The following is a 20,032-nucleotide window of genomic DNA, read 5'->3' on the forward strand; positions in this document are numbered from 1 at the left end:
ACACAGGCAACTATGGAGAGAGTGGGATGGAGGCATTCAAAGACATGTCAGCCAAAGAAGGTATCTGCATCGCCCACTCCTACAAAATCTACAGCAATGCAGGGGAGCAGAGCTTTGACAAGCTGCTGAAGAAGCTCACCAGTCACTTGCCTAAGGCTCGGGTGGTAGCCTGCTTCTGTGAGGGCATGACAGTGAGAGGTCTACTGATGGCCATGAGGCGCCTGGGTCTAGCGGGAGAATTTCTGCTTCTCGGCAGGTAAGTGACAATGAACAGCTAATGCTAGGGATTTTGCAACATCCTGGGGTATCATGGTTGTGAAAATCTTGCATATGTGTTGTTTTAGAATTTTAATATGTGTAATGGAAATAGAGCTTGAAAATAATCAAATGACAGTGCCTGCACAGAGTCGTGGAAAAATAAATAGATATGCTATAAAATGATGAATCATAATAGGAGTAAACACACAAAGATGAGGTGTGAAGTCCCCAAAAAGGAAGAAATGAGATGGAGTCTTAAATAGTTGAGTATTTATGTTGAGAAATGCATATGAACCAGATTTATTGGTGATGCTTTTGCAACTGATTTTTGAGAATGCCTACCATTGTTTTATAATATGAAATCATGGAGTTTGTGAATTAAAATGAGGCATATAATGTGCATGTATATCTATGTTGTTTATTATATGGCACGAGTTCATGTGATTAAGGAGGCTGTAAATTCATTAGATCTACATTCACCAATCTGTAAATTCTGGAGAGCCTAAGTGTTGTTCCAGTCCAAGTACAGTCTTGAGAACTGTGATTGCTGACTATGTTGAATTCCAGATGAAGCCAGCAAGCTTGAAATCCCAGAAGAACTAGTGTTTGGTTTCAAGTCAGAAGGCTGAACAATATCCTATGTCATGTGTGCAGGCAAGAAGAGTTCCCTTCTACTGGGCCTTTTTGTTCTGTTCAGGTCTTCAACTCATTAGATAAGGCCCATCCACAAGAAGTCAGGGTGGGGGTGAGAAGCTGCTTTACTTAATCTCCTGATTCACATCTGTCATCTAAAACACCCTCAAAGACATAGGCCTTAATGTTTGCCCTAATATTTGAATACTTATGGCCCAGGCAAATATTTACACAAGATTAACCATCACAATCAGTAGAAGCTATTATCATTTAGAACATATATGTGAAGTTTACATTGGAGAATTTACAAGTAAGGTTCTTCCACTCTATACCTTTAGGAAGTTGTTCTGTATTACATCTATTTATTCAATAAGTGAAGTCAATGAATAATAGCAAACATCCTAGAAAACATTGTCTTTCTAATAATTCTGTCCACACTTGACAGACCATCTAACTTGATAATAACTTCTTATGGATTGTTTAAAAAAATTATATCAAGTGCTTAATTGACTAGCTTCTGTTTAGATACATTTCTCTGACAGTCACTTTATGTATCTAATTCTTTTTTTTCATTTTTTTAAAATTTTTTTATTGTAAAGATACTATACAGAGGGTTACAGTTACATGAGTGAGGTAATGAGTACACTTCCTCTTGAACATTGTTACCCCCTCCATTGTTTTCCCCCTACCATCCCCTCCCCTCCCTCCCTTCCCCGAGGTTCTTTTTTTTTTTTTTTGATTGTGATTAAGTGATTACATAATTTCTGGAAATTCACAGTATTGTGGAATAATGATGCTCATTTAAAGTCACAAGTTCATTCTAACTTTCCTGGAGCAAATTGTCTATCACAGTCTGTAATATATAACGGTGCTCACATGTTATATACCATATATGTGATCAGCAGCATGGGGATATTTGGTAGTGGTTCAACCAGATGAGTGGGAGTTCTTTGTTTCTTAAGTCCTGTTAGTTTTGTCATATCACCTAACATTTTGGATTTAGCATCCACTTATCAGGGAGACCATGTACTGTTTGTCTCTTCTTTCTTGGCTTACTTCGCTCAACATGATTCCTTCTAGCTCCATCCATTTCCCTGCAAATGCCATTATTTTGTCATTTCTAATGGCTGCATAATATTCCATTGTGTATAGATACCACAATTTTTGGATCCATTCATCTGTGGTGGGGCAGCTAGGTTGTTTCCATATCCTAGCTATTGCAAACAGTGCTGCAATAAACATGGAGGTGCATGTGTCCTTGTATATTGGTTCCTGTTGTTCAGGGTAGATGCCTAGAAGTGGTATGACTGGGTCGTAAGGGAGGTCAATCTTTAGCTTTCTAAGGACCCTCCAGACTGCTTTCCAAAGTGGTTGTATAAGTGTACATTCCCACCAGCAGTGTAATAGGGTTCCTCGTTCTCCACATCCCCTCCAGCATTTGTCGTTGGCTGATTTGTGGATGTGGGACATTCTGACTGGGGTAAGGTAGTATCTCAGGGTTGTCTTTATTTGCATTTCCTTCACCACTAGGGATGATGAACATTTCCTCATGTGTTTCTTTGCCATTTTTATTTCTTCATTTGAGAAGTCCCTCTTTAGTTCCCTTGCCCACTTAGTAATTGGTTTGTTAGGTTTGGGAGGGATTCGTTTCTTGAGTTCCCTGTATATACAGGATGTTAACCCCTTGTCTGATATATTGCTGGTAAATATTTTTTCCCAATTAGTTGGTTGTCTTTCTAGCTTGGTTGCGATAGCTTTATCTGTGCAGAAGCTTTTTATTTTAAGGTAGTTCCATTTGTCGAGTCTCTCTCCAACTTGTTGTGACCCTGGGACTCTGTTCAGGAAGTTCCTTCCTGTGCCTATTAGTTCAAGTGTCTCTCCTACTCTGTCCTGCAGTAGTTTCAGAGATTCAGGTTTAATGTTAAGGTCTTTAATCCATTTTGAGTTGATGTTGGTGCATGGTGATAGGCTGGGGTCCACTTTTATTTTTCTGCATGTGGCTGCCCAGTTTTCCCAGCACCAGCGGTTGAAGAGGCTGTGTTTCTTCCATTGTATGTCTTTGGCTCCTTTGTCGAATATCAGCTGGCTGTAAGCCTGTGGATTTATTTCTGGATCTTCTATTCTGTTCCATTGGTCTTCTGGTCTGTTTTTGTGCCAGTACCATGCTGTCTTTGTTATTATAGCTCTGTAGTAGAGTTTGAAGTTCGGCATGGATAGCCCTCCCATATTGTCTTTATCCCCTAGAATTGTTTTGGCTATTCTAGGTCTTTTGTTGTTCCATATGAATTTTTGGACTGTTTTCTGTATTTCAGTGATGTATGTCATTGGGATTTTAATAGGAATTGTGTTGAATTTGTATATTAGTTTTGGAAGTATTACCATCTTTACTATATTAAGTCGGCCTATCCAGGAGCATGGGAGGTCTTTCCAATTCCTAGTGTCTTCTGCAATTTCTTTCTTTAACTTTTTATAGTTCTCATTAAATAGTTCTTTTACATCTTTGGTTAGGTTAATTCCTAAATATTTTATTTTTTGGGAGGTTATTGTGAAGGGGGTTGCTCCCTTTATTTCCCTCTCCTCCTGTACATTATCAGTGTATAAGAAGGCAACTGATTTTTGTGGGTTTATTTTGTATCCTGCTATTTTGCCGAAGTGATTTATGATTTCTGAGAGTTTGGGGATGGAGTTTTTGGGATCGTGGAGGTATAGTATCATGTCGTCTGCAAAAAGGGATAGTTTAACTTCTTCTTTCCCTATGCGGATCCCTTTAATGTCTTTTTCTTGCCTTATTGCCCTGGCTAAGGGTTCTAGGACTATATTGAAGAGGAGTGGAGACAGTGGGCATCCTTGCCTTGTTCCTGATTTTAGGAGAATTGGTTGTAGCTTTTCCCCATTAAGTATAATATTGGCTATTGGTCTGTCATAAATGGCTTTTATTGTTTTTAGAAATGTTCCTTCTATTCCTATTTTCTCCAGAACTTTTAGCATGAATGAATGTTGAATTTTGTCAAAGGCCTTTTCTGCATCTGTGGCGATAATCATGTGACTCTTGACCTTGGCTCTGTTGATATGTTGGCTTACATTTATTGACTTAAGTATGTTAAACCATCCCTGTGTCTCTGGGATGAAGCCTACCTGGTCATAGTGAATTATTTTTTTTATGTGTTTCTGGATTCTGTTAGCGAGAATCTTGTTAAGGATCTTTGCATCTGTGTTCATCAAGGAAATTGGCCTGTAATTCTTTTCGGTTGGGTCTTTGCCTGGTTTGGGGATGAGTGTGGTATTGGCTTCGTAGAATGAGTTTGGGATAGCTCCCTCCTTCTCTGTTTCTCTGAAGAGCTTGAGGAGTATGGGTATCAGTTCTTGTCTAAAGGTCTTATAGAATTCTGCTGTGAATCCATCTGGTCCTGGGCTTTTTTTTTGTTGGAAGACTTTTGATAGCTTCCTGTATCTCATTATAGGATATTGGCTTATTTAATTGGTTAACTTCTTCTTTACTCAGTTTGGGCAACTTGTATTTTTCTAAAAATGCATCCATTTCTGCCTGATTTTCTTCCTTTAGAGAGTATAGCTTTTGAAAGTAGTCTGTTAGAATTGTTTGGATATCTTGGGTACGTGTTGTGATGTTTCCCGTGGCATCCCTAATCCTATTAATATGGGTTTCCTCTCTTCTTTTTTTAATTAATCTAGCCAATGGGCCATCAATTTTGTTTATTTTTTCAAAGAACCAGCTTTTTGTTTGGTTTATTTTGGTTATGGTTTTCTGATTTTCTAATTGGTTAATCTCTGCTTTTAATTTGGTTATCTGGCTTCATCTAGTAGCTTTAGGTCCCATTTTTTCTTGTTTTTCTAGCTGTTTTAATTGCAACATGAGATTATTTACTTGGTCTGTCTCCATTCTCTTGATGTGGGCACTGCGGGCAATAAATTTGCCCCTCAGGACTGCTTTTGCTGTGTCCCACAAGTTTCTTTGTGAGGTGTTTTCATTTTCATTGAGTTGTAGGAAATGCTTTATTTCTTCTCTGATCTCTTCTGTTATCCAGGCATTGTTAAGGAATGTGCTGTTCAGTTTCCATGTATTAGAGAAATTTCTGCAGTATGCTTTGTTATTGAGAGCTAGCTTGATTCCACTGTGGTCAGATAGGATACAGGGGATTATGTCAATCCCTTTGTATTTGCTTAAGTTCCTTGCATGAACTATGATATGGTCTATTTTGGAGAAAGTTCCGTGAGCTGCTGAGAAGAATGTGTACTGTGTTGTTTTAGGGTGAAATACTCGGTAGATGTCAGTTAATTCCGCTTGTAGTATGGCCTCTCTTAATTCGGTAGCTTCTTTGCCAATCCTCTGGTTGGTAGACCTGTCCTTTGGTGAGAGTGGTGTGTTAAAGTCTCCTAGTATTATCGTAAGTAAAGTCTCCTAGTATTATTGTAAGTTTGAGAGCATTTGTTTGACATATCTGGGTGCACCAATATTTGGGGCATATAAGTTGATGATGGTTATATCCTACTCTTGGATTGTTCCCTTTATTAGTATGTAGTGTCCGTCCTTGTCTTTCTGTACTGATTTTAATGAAAAGTTTATTTTGTCAGATATCAGGATAGCTACACCTGCTTTCTTACTGGGGGCGTTTGATTGGTAGATCATTTTCTACCCCTTCACTCTGAGTTTGTTTGTATGTTTGGCTGAGAGGTGGGTCTCCTGAAGGCAACAGATGGATGGGTTTTGTTTTCTGATCCAGTCCTCAGTTCGTTTTCTTTTAAGTGGCGAATTCAGCCCATTTATATTAAGAGAAAGTATAGAGAGATGCATTGTTGTCCCTGCCATTCCGTTTTCCTAAGTTTTTCTTCTTTCCTTTCCTCCTGTGCTTGCTCAGTTAGGCTTTGAGTAATGCCTGTTTGGGGCAGGACCCAGTTCCTGGTTGCTTTCTTCAGGTTGTGTCCCCCCTCTTAGAATTCTTTGTAATGCTGGCTTAATGTTTATGTATTCATTTAGTTTTTCTTTGTTATTAAAAGTTTTCAGTTCTCCATCAAATGTGAATGCTAGCTTTGCCGGGTATATTAGTCTGGGTTGGCAGTTATTCGCTCTCAGGGCTCGTATGGTGCTTTCCCAGGCTTTTCTTGCATTCATTGTTTGTGTGGAGAGATCTGCAGTGATTCTTATTTTTTCCCGTTGTAGTATAGCTCCTTCTTCATTTTTGCTGCATGCAGGATTGTTTCCTTATTATTCAGATCTATCATTTTTACTATAATGTGTCTAGAAGTGTTTCTCCTGGGGTCTTGCTTGTTGGGTGTTCGATAAACTTTTGTGATGTAGTTAAGATGGTCGTTTTGAGGTGGGGAAAATTTTCATTGATTATCTTGTTAAATAGGTGTTGCATTCCCTTGCTCTGGAATTCCTCACCTTCGTCCACTCTGATTATGCAAAGGTTAAATTTTTTAGCATTATCTGCTTGCTCTTGAATTTCCCTTTGGTTTAATTTGAGTGATTTTTCCATATCTGTCACTTTTTGGTCCAGTTGGTATATTCTGTCTTCTGTATCTGACACTCTACCTCCCATTTCATTCACTCTGTTGACAGTGGCTTCTATTGTGGTTTGCATGGAGGAAATGGATCCCTTTATGGATTTAATGTTGGTTCTCAGAGTACTGATCTCACCTCTCAATGAGGTATGCATTACCTCTAATTTTGCGTTTATCTCACTTCTTACTGAGGTTTGTGCAGCTTCTGTTTTTGTATGCATCTCTTGTTTGATACCCTGTATCTCTTTGGATAGTTCATCCTTGTGCTCTTTCAATTTCTCGCTTTATTTCTTGAGTCATTGCCTCCAGCAACCCTTGGATGTAGCTTTTGTCTTCCATTCCTGCTTTGCTCCCACTGGGGCTCTCCCCTGCGTGGCTGCTGGCTTTTGAGGTGAGCTTGCTGTCCTGGGTGGTGGTAAACCTTGTGATTTTTCTCTGTGATTTTCGCATGGAGGTTCAGGAGACTGCTCTTCAATTTTGTTTTGGTGTGTCTGTCTTTGCTTGGTTGCTGATTCTGTATTGGTAGAGAGAGTCTGTGCCTGATCTGGGTTCTGTTGGGAGCCTATTTCCAGCTGCTATTCTGACTTACTTAGGATTCTCAGCTCTCTGCTGTAGATTGCTGGCAGTTCCCTCCTTTGGAAGGGTTGAGCAGCCTAGACTGCTTGTGTTTGCTCCTACGGGTGCTCTTGTGAAGAACAGATGCTCTGGATGCACTCTCCCAAATACTGGAGTCTGCTATGGGCTCATGATGTGTTTTTGTTTGTTTGTTTTGGGCTGGTTGTGGCTGTTTGGGCTGGTTGAACTCTAGGTTTGGGTGCTGTCCCTCAGCTCTTCAGCTCAAGGCTGGCACCCTACCATTTGAGCCACAGCACCACTTCTGACCCTTTTTGCTTTTGTGATGCTGAGGAATCATATCCAGGGCCTCATACATCCAAGACTATCACTCTATTGCTGAGCCGCCTTAACAGTCTGAGCTCCTGCTTACTATCAGGTGCTGGCAGCCTGTGTTGCCCAATTCCCAGTCTAGGGTATATGGGTGGAGTTTTGGTAGGGTTTGGGCTTCTCTTGTCCTGGGCCTCCAGGTCTTTTGTTGTCACAGGCATGCTTCCCGGGGAGTGTTTTTTCCTGGTTTTCTCCCCTCTGTTGAGGCGTATGCTCAGCTTTTTACTTCAGTTGGGAGGAGTTGGTCATGTTGTTCAGGCGACGGGTCCCCGGGCCTGGTTCCGGCCCCAGCCTGGAGCGCACTCGTTAGGCCTGTGCTGATGTGTATACCACCTAGTTTATACATCCTGGGGGACACAGTTCAAATTTCTTCTACTGTTGGTAGTCTTGACCCAGGGGCGCTGTTCCTGGCTTGGACATTTAAGCTCCCTTCCAGGGGTGCTCTTGCTCTAGCCTAGCCAGCTGAGTGTGCTCCACGGGCTGGTGGAGCTCTCAAACAGTTCCCAGTTTTAGTGGGTCCTGTGGTCCGAGTGTTGGGGTAGGGAGTCTAGGTCAGGGTCTGGGGATTCCCTCCAGCTCTGGTCTCCCTTGAGGGATACACTTCCCCTGTGGGGTACTCACCCTGGAGCTGGTTGTTTCTGTGTGGTGTAGGTAGTCAGTTGTTGTTGCAATCTGAGTTCAGTTGGGGTGGTTGCTGGCTGGGTTGGGCGGTGGTGGCTCTGTGTGATTCTTTTCTGTCTCTGCCTCTGTCGCAGCTGTCGGGTCAAAAGTGTCCACGCTCAGGCAGCTTCTTCGTGGTGCCTCTGGGGCCCGGGCGGCCCCGCCGGGTTGTTGTGATCGTGATTGTGATCGCGCTGGTGGTCTCCCAACAGGTCCCTTTGTCTGCCGACAGGTCCCTTTGTCACGCTGCTGGTGCCGAGCGGCTTTGGCGGGATGGAGCCTCTCTGCTCCGGTGGAGAGTGAGGGGTGGGGGTGGGATCCTCGTGGAGACTGCCGGCTGGTAGGTTTCTCTGTTCCTGGCGATCCACTGTTCTGCAAACCGGTACCTGGTGATCTGCAAGCGGCCCCCTGTGTCTCTGGGGCTCCGGCAGCCCCCGCCGGGCCGGCTGGCCAGCGGCTTGGCGCACTGCCGTGCGGCCAGTAAAGGTTGGGGGAGGGGTCTTCGCTTTTCTCTGTTCTGAAATTCTTCTTTTCCTCTCTTTCTTTTTTTGTTATTCTCTGCCTCTGGTTTTTCTCTGAGTGTTCATCTTTTTGTTGTTGTCAGTCTCTTGGGGAGATTAAGCATTGGAACTGAAACTCTCTTTTTGGTTGGAGAGAGCTGTGGCGTTTCCCTACTGCCCCATCGCCATCTTGGTCCCCCTATGTATCTAATTCTTTTTGTCTGATTTGATGGCAGTAGATTTATGGAGACATTATGGTATAAGGCCTTATCATTTTTTATGAAAATGATACCAGTGGTCCACATTTTATCTAACGAACTCTTACTTTTGAAGAATGATGTGTCAGTTTGTTTTGAAAAACCTAAGAACACACCCACTGACAATACCCTTCTATTCCAAATACAGTGGTTCCCTGGGAAGAATCATCCCACACTATTGCATTTTCTGATACAGGATAAAGAATTATGTTGTTCCTCTCTGCTTCCAGAATTACATATCAAGAAATTAGTTTGGTGTTATTCAATAAGTAATAGATTCATATTTACTGTATTTGCTATTTTCAATCAATTATTTTATTGCTCTCTGTCAAAATTCAAAGTCTAAATTCTATATTGTATACCCTTTTGTATCCTTGAATATGCTAAATACAGAAAGTTATTTTTCCCAAGTCATTTAATTCATGGAAAGTAAATTTATAACCTTGAGTTGGATTTGTTATTCCCTTTATCAATTATTTCATCTTTCACCAATTTTGTTAGAAAAATCTTCCCATTCTGGTTGTTTAAAATATGTCTCTCATACTGGAGCAGCTCAGTGTAGAGCATTAATGTAGCATGTTCAAGGCCCTGTAGCTCTGCAAAACCAATCAAACAACATTTCTTTGTAATTTCTATGTCTCCATTCATATTTTTTCTTTCACAGTAATGTGATTCTCTCTTATATACTTGGAAATGATAACATAGTACCCAATCTCCTTCAACTTTTCTCCTATTTCCTCCAACTGTATTCATAAAGTGGCACAGTGATGTTAAAAACCATTTATCAGAAGCACATTTCTAGTAGGTCCACCTAGAAATGTGTTATGCTAATTACTATGTTAAGCCCTTGATATGAATTTAATCACTCATCTAACAAATATGGACTGCCTTTACTCGACCTTAAAGAGCTTGTGATACATCAGTGAATAAGAGGCAAGAATGACTAATTTCATGGAACTTATAGATAGAAAACAGTACATCTGTAAAACATCTGGATGAGAGTGCTACTATTATCTGTACAGAAAAAAGACTCTACCATGTAGTAATTATTTAATAATAGAGTTATGGAACAGAAAAATAAATTAATAGTTATACAATATTTTTTTTTAATTTCCCTCTCTCATTTTACAAGTGAGGAAACTGGATGACATTTTCAAGGTCACACAAGAAACTCATTACCATGATGGAAATTCATTACTTTTCTTTTTACTAAACCATAACCTATAGAACAGTGAAGATATAATAATCTGATAGTAAGTTCTGAGTTCTACATAGACTCTGGATCTACAAAGAAAGAAATATAATTTTAACATAATGTTACTTCCTAAAAAATTTTATTAACTCATTCTATAATGCCTCTTAGTATTTGAAGAGTACTGTCTTTGTGAGTATTCTCTGCCTTTTCTCTCTCCTGACTCAAACATGAATGGATGGTTGTTAGAATCTAGAAGCCAAAGCTATAAGAAGAGACTACCTTTAGAAGTAACAACTTAGGGGCTGGGAAGTTGGCTCAGTGGAAGAGTGCTTGCCTTGCATGCATGAGGCCCTGGGTTCAATTCCTCAGTACCATATAAGCAGAAAAAAAACCAGAAGAGGCACTGTGGCTCAAGTAGTAGGGCACTAGCCTTGAGGTAAAGAACTGAGAGCCAGCACCCAGGTCCAGAGGTCAGCTCCCACGACCGACAAAAAAAAATTAAATAAAATAACAACTTGTTCCTGCCTTAGATCAGCCATGTTTCATAGGTCATTCATCTCAAGTGTTGGACAGAACTATGACAACTTCTCCCAAGACATACTCATCCATCTACTTATTTTACCATCTGCGGAACACATTTGAACTTTGCATTTGAACTCTAGGTATCTGTTGTCTCATTGTCAATAACAATATTTGGTTCAAGTCCTTGACATAGTTTACACCTTGATGCTTACAGCAGGATGAACTCAATAATCTGAATCGTAATGACAATTCTTTTTCTTTTTTTGGGGATCCGGTCGTGGGGCCTGAACTCTGGGCCTGGATGCTGTCCCTCAGCTCTTCAGCTGAAGGCTAGCGCTCTACCACTTGAGCCAGAGCTCCACTTCTGGCTTTTTTCTTTTTGCTTATGTGGTGCTGAGAAATCGAACCCAGGGCCTCATGCATGCAAGGCAAGTGCTCTACCACTGAGCCACCTTCCCAGCCCCTATAATGACAATTCTTCAGTGACATATTTCCAGAATGTGTGCACTGTCTTGCTTTTATGTCTAAGAAAGTAATATTGAATATATAGTATTTGAAAATTACAAACTTGAATATAAACTTGGAAATAAGAACCAATTTTAATCAACAAACTATTTAAAGATGGATTTTTAGCCAGGTGCTGATGCTAATTCCTGTACTCCTTTACTCAAGAGGCTAGTGTTTAAGGATCAAGGTTCAAAGTTAATCCAGTCAGAAAAGTCCATGATACTCTTAATTTCAATTAATCAGCAAAAGTAAGAAGTAGAGGTGTGGCTCAAATGGAAAAATAAAAGCTCTGCATCAAAAAGCTAAGTGAGAGTGTCAATCTCCAAATTTACTGGTAGACAAAAAAGAAAGAAAAAGATAAATTAATTAAGTGTAACTACATGTCTATTCTTCAATATAATGAATATACATTACTAGCCCATAAAGGTAAATCTACCTTAATTTCAAGTATTAAGAAATTATAAATGGCATTTATTAGTTCCTACTCAGCATTCACCTCAGCATTTTTTCCAAATGCAAAGAATACATTTACTCGAATCAACATCTTCATTGATGGAATTCTAAGCAGTAAAATCCAGTAATACCATGACAGTATTGTTACATAGAAGTAGATATGACTGTCTACACCTGAATATCACCAGAGTACCTAATTGAAAATTAAGCCATAAAACTTACAAGCAAGTACACCTGATATTTGATAATTTGTTTATTATTACAGAGTGGTGAAAATGTTAGCATAGAGCTTCAAGAAGAATGGAGGAGGGAGACAGAGACAGAGAAGAGAGAAAAAGCCTTTTTTTGTACTGAAAACAACATTGAGTATGTCAAGATTCAAATGCCTCTGAGTTTTGTAACAATATCTCTAGCATACTGGAGAAACAAAAATAAGACTCATGTTAAACAACTGAACAAGATTACACAACATGTGTATTCTTTCTAATTATCACAAAGACAGGAGTCTCATAGCAACATAAATGTTTTAGCACTTGGATTAGCTTAATTGAATTTTACCTGATTTCTGTCTTGATATTTTGGTCTATCCTTCGAAAACTAAATTTAGTGGGTAGTAGAAACCTTTGAAAGTTATTGAGATGTTTATGATAAATGTGAAATACAAACAAATCCAATACAACTATGATGTCCTTTAACTGGTCTATGTTTTTCTGAACTCCATCTGAGGTGGGACCATAACAACATAATGTTCACTCTATGGACAGTCTATTATATATATTATATGTGCAAACTCTCTGAAACTTATAGAGAATAAGGAAACATTTGCCACAGAAGTTTATTGAGAAATCTGAGAGATATCAAAAATACCATGGTACTTTTGTCTCCAAATTTGTAATTTATGATCAGGATAAATGACTCAGATAATAAACATTGCTGCATATTGTAAAGCCTTCCTATTTCTACATCTGCACCCATGTGGAGTATTGTTAAATTATACACTAATTGCTAATTTTACAGGTGAAAATATCATAACTTTGTTATTTTATTTTTTAAGTTTGAATTGTATTTGTAAGTTTGAATTGTATGTCATATCCAATGAAAGGCATCACTATTTCCTACAGCCTGCTTTTTTTAATTAATTATCTGTTTGTTTGTTTGTTTCCTTGTCATTTACTGAATGATTCATGAAAGCTTATTACAACTGGGCACCAGTGGCTCACACCTATAACATTACCTACTTGGGAGGCTGAGATCTGAAAAATGCAGTTCTAAGCCAGCCTGGGGAAAGATCTGTGAGACTCTCATCTCCAATTAACCACCAAAGAAACCAGAAGTGGAGCTGTGGCTCAAATGGTAAAGTGCTAACCTTGAGCAAAAACACTCAGCCCAGAGTTCAAAGATGGGTACAAAACAGCTAATTACATAAAAGGAAGAAATGTATTAAAGGAAAAACTCATTGACAATTGTTGAAAGTGTTTTCACTCTTGTCATTTATTTTGGATTTTGTTTATGCCATTTTGAATGCCATCAAACTCTATGAATTTCAGTTATCCTGTTTTATGTTTCACAGGACTTGAATATTTCATTCAAAAAACTAGTCAGGGAGCGGGGCACTGGCGGCTCACGCCTGTAATCATAGCTACTCAGGAGGTTGAGATCTGACTATTGCAGTTCAAAGCCAGCTGGGGCGGGAAATCCATGAGACTCTTATCTCCAATTAACCACCAGAAAACTGGAAATGGAGCTGTGGCTCAAGTGGTAGAATGCTCACCTTGAGCTGAAGAGCCCAGGGACAGTGCCCAGGCCCAGAGTTAAAGCCCCATGACCTACAAAAAACAAAACAAAACAACAACCACCAAATAAAACCAGGGAGGTTCATTTGTTTATTTGTTAATTTCATCATTTTATTTTTGGGGTCTAGGTGGGATAAAGCTTGGTTAATAACTCAATAGTTAATTGTACAAAAGCCATAAAATATGGGAATGTGTGACATTTGAAACACTGTAGAGGACAGGAGCTGTGAAATCAGCTTCAGAATTGTAGCTGATATGTCCATCTATCTATCTATCTATCTATCTATCTATCTATCTATCTATCTATCTATCTATCTATCTATCTATCTATCTATCTATCTGTCTATCTGTCTGTCCATCTAGCTATCCTATTAGGACATTAGTTATCATTATATGAAATTATCAGGTTATAAAACCAGAATGATACTGCTAATAAATAGTTTCCATATTACCTTTTAGAAAATATTACTCCATCTGTTATAAACAATGAGAGGCAGATTTGGCTACATTATAATAAAAATGTTCTTAAAATAACAGCTAATTTAATATTTGTACATACAATGTCACTCATTGTAATGAATTCTGTTTGGATATTCAAGTTTGATAAAATAATAGACAAGTTCTCAAATTAAAACCCAACAAGACTGTGTCATAGAGATTAATGTGTACCAACTACTTATGTTTCTTTGATCTGTGACTAAATGGACTTTTTCCTAATACCACCCCAAACCCCAAACTCCAACTCTCAGGGAGGCTGTGGCAGGTTTGGAATTCCCTACATTAGATAACTGTCAGGACAAGAGGAAAAGAAACTCTGAGGTTAGAAAACAAATTGCTCTAAACATCTAGGTCACACACACTTAACTCCTGCAGTCTCACCAGGCAGGCAAGTCTATCCCCAAGTTAGAAAGACCCGGAAGTAGTGAAGTTTTATATTTTCCCCCTTGAGAGAGTTGAAATTCCTCTCAAACATACATGTTGAAATTTTATTATATATTTCTCGGAAGTCTCTTTTGCTGTTGAGAATATCAAGTTGAATTTAAGTCTGGGAAATCGGAAAATCATCTGTTGTTAGTAAGGTCAGGAAACAGACACTGACTGAAACTTAAAAGGCAGCTAAGCAAAGTGCTATGAATCTGAAATTGAGAAATATTCAAAAAGATAACAGAAAGCCTAGAGGCCACTCAGTAGAGAAGAATTTTTATGATAAAAGTAAAAACAGCCCAAGAGAATAAAATTGACTAGATCTTGTGTTTTGAAGGCATTTACATCTCAAAGAGTTCTCATTGGACTTGTACAAAGGTTTAGCTTTTAAATTGAATGCTTATAATAGTTATTTGTAGAATGCTTTATGTTTAGCAAAAAGCATTATATGGTTATGGTTGTACCAGGGATTAATTTATTGATTTTCATAGCAAATCTATCTTGAAGCTATTATTATTGTTCTTATTTTTGTAGCTGAGAAAAATTGAGGCATGAGAGAACAACCAACTTTCTCAAATCACACAGGTATTGTCCAAGGGGACATGGAGAGGCAGTTTTATCTTTAACTACTGTGTGAAGCCAACTGTGGGTTTGTCATAATCCTTATCTTCAGCAATAAAAATATTACTACAGTTTCTCTATTACTAAGGAATCTTAAATAAGGAAAATGGAGTAATTAAAGGTGACTCTACAAAGAAATTCCTTTGTAGAGTCTTCACCTTTAATTACTTTAATTCATTTAAAAATATTAATAAAACCTACAGAAAACTAGCTTTCTAAATAAAAAAATCAATGATAGTGAAGTTTTTGAACTATACAGCTAGAAAATCACTGCCATAAAGCTTTAGCTTTCAGTAAGTTAAAAAATTACTTTTTAAAGGTAGACAAATATCCATAGATAAACATAGGTAAACATATTACCCTTTAGGAAAACTAGGTCAAAGTCATTTGCCTTTTTGTTGTTTTCTAGAAGACTGATATGTTTTGATGGAATATGCACAAGATATAATAAGGTCTTACTGGAACAAAGTCACACTCATTTACATAATTCCTCTGGTTACATTATGTCTATCCTGGCAATATTGAGAAACTACTTGTTCTGTGAAGCTGAAAATACTTACTATGTGACTACTGATATAAAATTGTTGACTCCTAAGTTTTCTCATATGTAAAGATGGTATTGGTGCTTGTTAAACAGGATTAAATCTTACACTTTCAATATGTTGTCATGTCATCACAGTTTGCACACAAATTTCCCCCTTTTTTTCAACCCTGCTTGCGAGTTAAGGGTTCCTAGTCATGGGGACAGCACAAGAGTTCTTGTTCAAGTTAGGAGTGCAGGTTTTAATGCTATTTCTCAAAAGAAGGAAGACCAAGACAGAGAAATGTGGGGATTTTGTTGTTGTTGTTGTTTCTTTGTTTGTGTGAGTGTGTGGTGTGTGTTTTACTTCATCATTGTGCATCTAAAGTATAGCTTTATTTGAATCAGGATGATTTGATTTTATCTGAAATAAAAGAATGTATAGAAGTTTACTCTTAGATATTAGTCTTCCTAGTAAAGATATTTTTATTTCTCTCATTTGCTAAGGTGGGTTGATCACATGGTTTAAATATGTTCTCTTTCACTATACTTGATGTTGGTATAATTTGTGGAGGGCAAGGGAAAGAAATCGTTTAAATAGGGATACAGGTGGACCCATTGCAACAATGAGATGTACAAGTCGTTATGTGGAAAAATGAACTTTACAACCTTTGGCTGGGGGGTGAGGGGTGGGAGTGGTGGGGGTGGGGAGATGGGAAGGGATGGGAAGGAGAAACAAAGGAGGAGGCAACAATGCTTGATAAGAAATGTACTAATTACCTTGCCCATGTAATTGTAACCCCTCTGTACGGTATTTTCACAATAAAAAAATGTTCTTTTTCCTTTTTTCTCTGTCCATCTTCCCTACTTTCTTAAGAGCTGTTGTTTTTCTAAAACAAAGTAAATGTTATCCATTCACAGAATGACTTTAGTTGGCTTCTCATTGCTGTCATTCACAGCTGTCCACCTAGCTTTCACTGCCCCTTCACATCTGGCCCATACTTGCCAATGGCACTCAGAAGTGAAGCATCAAATGTTTAGCAATGGGCAACCAGACATGAGCCTGGTCTGAATATATACAAGTCCTAAGCCAATGGTATATTTGCATGCTCACTGAACATCAGCATAGATTGCCTCTGCACCCTTCCACACCCTTTCCTAGATAGTCTTTCACCATTTCTGTGTCAGAACTCTTAGAATGTCTCAAAAATGCCCACCTCATAATATCTTCGAGACTGCATGTGAAATGTTTGCTTTGATTTTTTTTGTCTTGTGTGTGTATATGTGTGTGTGTGGTACTAGTTTGACCTTAAGCTTTGCACTTGCTTGGCTTGTGTGCTCAGCTAGCACTCTACCATTGATGCCATGTCTTGAGCCTGGTTTTTGCTGGTTAATTGAAGATGGTCTCTTGGACTTTTCTGCCAGGACTGGCTTCAAACTCTGACCCTTGGGATCTCCACCATCTCTGTGCTAGAATTACTGGTGTGAGTCATTGCTTTTAGCTTCTGAATTCCAGTCAAACTTCCACAAACCTCTGGAGGCTATGGTGACTTAATTTTTTAAATTGTTAGTATAAAGGCGATGTACCAGGGGGTTACACTTACATAAGTCAGGTAGCTACTCAGGAGGTTGAGATTGGAGGATTGTGGTTTGAAACTAGCCTAGGCAGGAAAGACCATGATACTCTTATCTCCAATTAATCACAGAAAATGCTGGAAGTGGTACTGTGGCTCAAGTGGTAGTATACTAGCCTTGAGCAAACTGAGCAAAAAGAGCTCCAGGATAGTGCCCTGAGCTTCCTCCCTCTCCTCCCTTCACCCTGGTAGTGGGGCTTGAACCTAGGGCTGGGGCACTATCCTCAAGCCCTTTTTGATCAAGGCTAGCACTCTACCACTTTGAGCCACAACACCACTTCCAGTGTTTGACTGGGTAATTGGAGATAAGAGTCTCACAGGGACTTTTCTGCCTAGGCTGGCTTTTAATCTGATCCTCAGATCTCAGCCTCCTGAATAGCTAGGATTACAGATGTGAGCCATTGGTACCTGGCAAAAGTACATTTGTTTTGGATAACGTCATCTATGATGACTTTAATTTTCATTTTCTCTTTCACTTCCTCTCTAGAATATGGCCTTGAAAATGTGGGCAATAATTTGTTAATTTCCATGTCTTTCATACCTAACACAGTTATTGGTAGTGAGAATAGCATAGCTTAAACTGCAGAAGAAAAACCAGGTCTGGTAGTTACTTGGAGGTAGAAAAGTTTCATCCCAATTCCCCATCTTTCTAAATTAAAGCAAACTTGTCAAATGCTTGAGTACCACGTGGGTTGAATGAATGCCTCTGTGGGGAAGTCAGCTGAAAACCTGCCATTAACCAGAAGTCTGCCCTAAACCATACTAGCTGCAAGAATATGAGGAGAGTTTTTCAAAGCTTGTACTATAGAACAACAACATCTTTAGAAACACATCAGTAAGTAAACAAAGTATTCTCAATAAGGTTGCTTAGTCATATACTTAACTGCTCACTTACTTTCAATAGGAAAAGTCAACTTGATATGCAGATGTTGAAATGTAGAAGATCATAGACAAGCTAGGACACGTATGTGGACTGTTTTAAAGAATGCCTTCAGTGGGACACTGGTACCTCGCATCTGTGAACTTAGTTACTCAAGATGCTGAGATCATGGCTGATTGCAGCCATGGCAGAAAAGTCTGAGACTCCTCCAAAATTGCCAGTGAAAAGCTGTACTGGAAGCATGTCTAAAATGGTAGCACTCCCAGAACTGGAAAATAAGCAAAGGAATAATGCAAACAAATGAAGGAAAGTTTTTCAGGTTGTAGCTCCCTCCAAAGGGAAGTTAAGGGCATGTAGTCTCTTCTGCACTTTAACACTGCTAGACTTAATGAGGGAAGGAGATGACTGATGATTAGAAATGCATCAACCACAAGCTTAGAACACCTGAAATCTTTATTCATTTCGTATCTTAGGAAGAGGTGAATGGAAGTTGTTTTGGGGCTTTCCTATCTACTTATTCATTTTAATATATTTTCACTGATATCTAACCGAAAACAAAAATAGGATACATTCTAAAGTCAAATATTCGTTTTCCTTTATCCTTTTTATGTTTTGCAAGAAGTCCATTAATCTTTTCTTACCATGTCTTGTATTGATTGAATTTTTGCACTCATATTTTCTAATTTCTTTGTTACTTATCAGCTTTTGTCCTATGCTTTCCTTATCTTCCTGTTTCTCCTTTTCTCCTCCTCCTCCTATTTTATATTCCCATCCTTCAAGTGACCAATATGAGCATGGGTGAAGTATTCCCACGTTTCTTGCATTGTGATCATTGTTGATACACTTGATCTGAGAACTTTTGCTATTGTTTTTATATAGAAGTTAAAGATGCTTCTTGTATTTTATAGCTTCTAGATTTCCTTCCTTAATCAGCTAGATTTCTCAGAAAACAAGAAAAATTCTGCTTACTTATTTTTTCTCTTCGACTTATTTCATCCATCCAAATGCCTTTTTCTAATTGTCTAGCTTTTTAAAACATTATTTTATGTATTTGTTATTATCTTTAAATATTAGTATAAAAGGGTCTAAATTCAATATACCAGTTTATGAGTACAATACATCAGATCAATAACACCCTTTCCATCTTTCCCATCTCTCCTAAACCTACCATTACCTCAAGTTCTTTGGTTCTGGTTTCATATATGTACACTGAATATTATAACTATATTCATCCACCCTTCCTTTCTCCATTTATCTGCCGTCCCTTTCACAAAACATGTTCCACCTTCCTGGTACTAATCTTGTTAAACTGTAACTTATTTGTTCTTAGGGGTTTCACCATTGTAATCCTGCATATATCATACGTTGTTCTAATTATTTTAGTATATTTGTATATGACTATATATTTTCATATGCTTATAATTTAGATACAGTTTCTACATATGAGAGAAAATATGTACCCTTTGTCGCTCTGAAGCTTGACTTTACTCAACATAATTTTTCGGTCCATCTACTTCCCACCAAATGACATGTTATTCTTCCTGGTGGATGAGTAAAATCCATATATATATATATATATATATATATATATATACATACACATAAATACATATATGCATAGTATACCACATATGTATTATATTGCACACATACATTATATATATGTATATATAAAGATATATATACCATATGCATCATAAATTCTTGATCCACTCATCCATCGAAGGACATCTGGGCTTTTTCACATAACTTGGCAATGGTGAATAGTACAACAATAAACAGGAGTTTGCGATTATCTTTCTTGTATCCTAACGTAATATTTTAGATGAATGCCCAAGAATGTTATCCCTGAATTACCAAGTATTTTTAAATTAAAAACTTAAATAAATTAAAACAGTGGGTGGTGTGAAGCCACCAGGCTTTGTTTATTTGTGGTGATACTGTCTCACTAACTTTTTTTCCTATGCTGATCTTGAACACTGAACTTCCCAATTTTTGCCTCTTGAGTAACAGGGATAACAGATATTAGCCATTGTACCTTGTCTCAAGTACTATTTTGAAAGGCAATTGTGAGGTTAAAATTACTACAGGCCATTGAGTTGTACAAGTTTATCCTCCTTCCCACTGAAAAATCCACTGAACCAACTTGTCACTTACACAGAAAACCACAGTTTTATATTTCCCTAAAGTCATGTTTTCCCAGACACATCCCT

At 38.3% G+C, this 20,032-nt stretch overlaps 1 protein-coding gene across 3 annotated transcripts in view; it reads left to right on the top strand.

The window, feature by feature from the left end:
• Positions 1 to 20,032, top strand: part of Grm5 (glutamate metabotropic receptor 5) — a 538,255-nt gene that overhangs the window by 197,469 nt on the left and 320,754 nt on the right. For all 3 annotated transcript variants that reach the window (XM_070034809.1, XM_070034811.1, XM_070034810.1), the window contains exon 3: positions 7 to 256. In XM_070034809.1, coding sequence (XP_069890910.1) covers positions 7 to 256 — 250 coding nt within the window. The remainder of the gene's footprint in view (positions 1 to 6; positions 257 to 20,032) is intronic.

The sequence above is a fragment of the Dipodomys merriami genome, unplaced genomic scaffold (assembly GCF_024711535.1).
Source record: "Dipodomys merriami isolate MVZ:Mamm:240054 unplaced genomic scaffold, mDipMer1.0.p SCAF_25, whole genome shotgun sequence".
In the NCBI taxonomy this organism is placed as follows: domain Eukaryota; kingdom Metazoa; phylum Chordata; class Mammalia; order Rodentia; family Heteromyidae; genus Dipodomys; species Dipodomys merriami.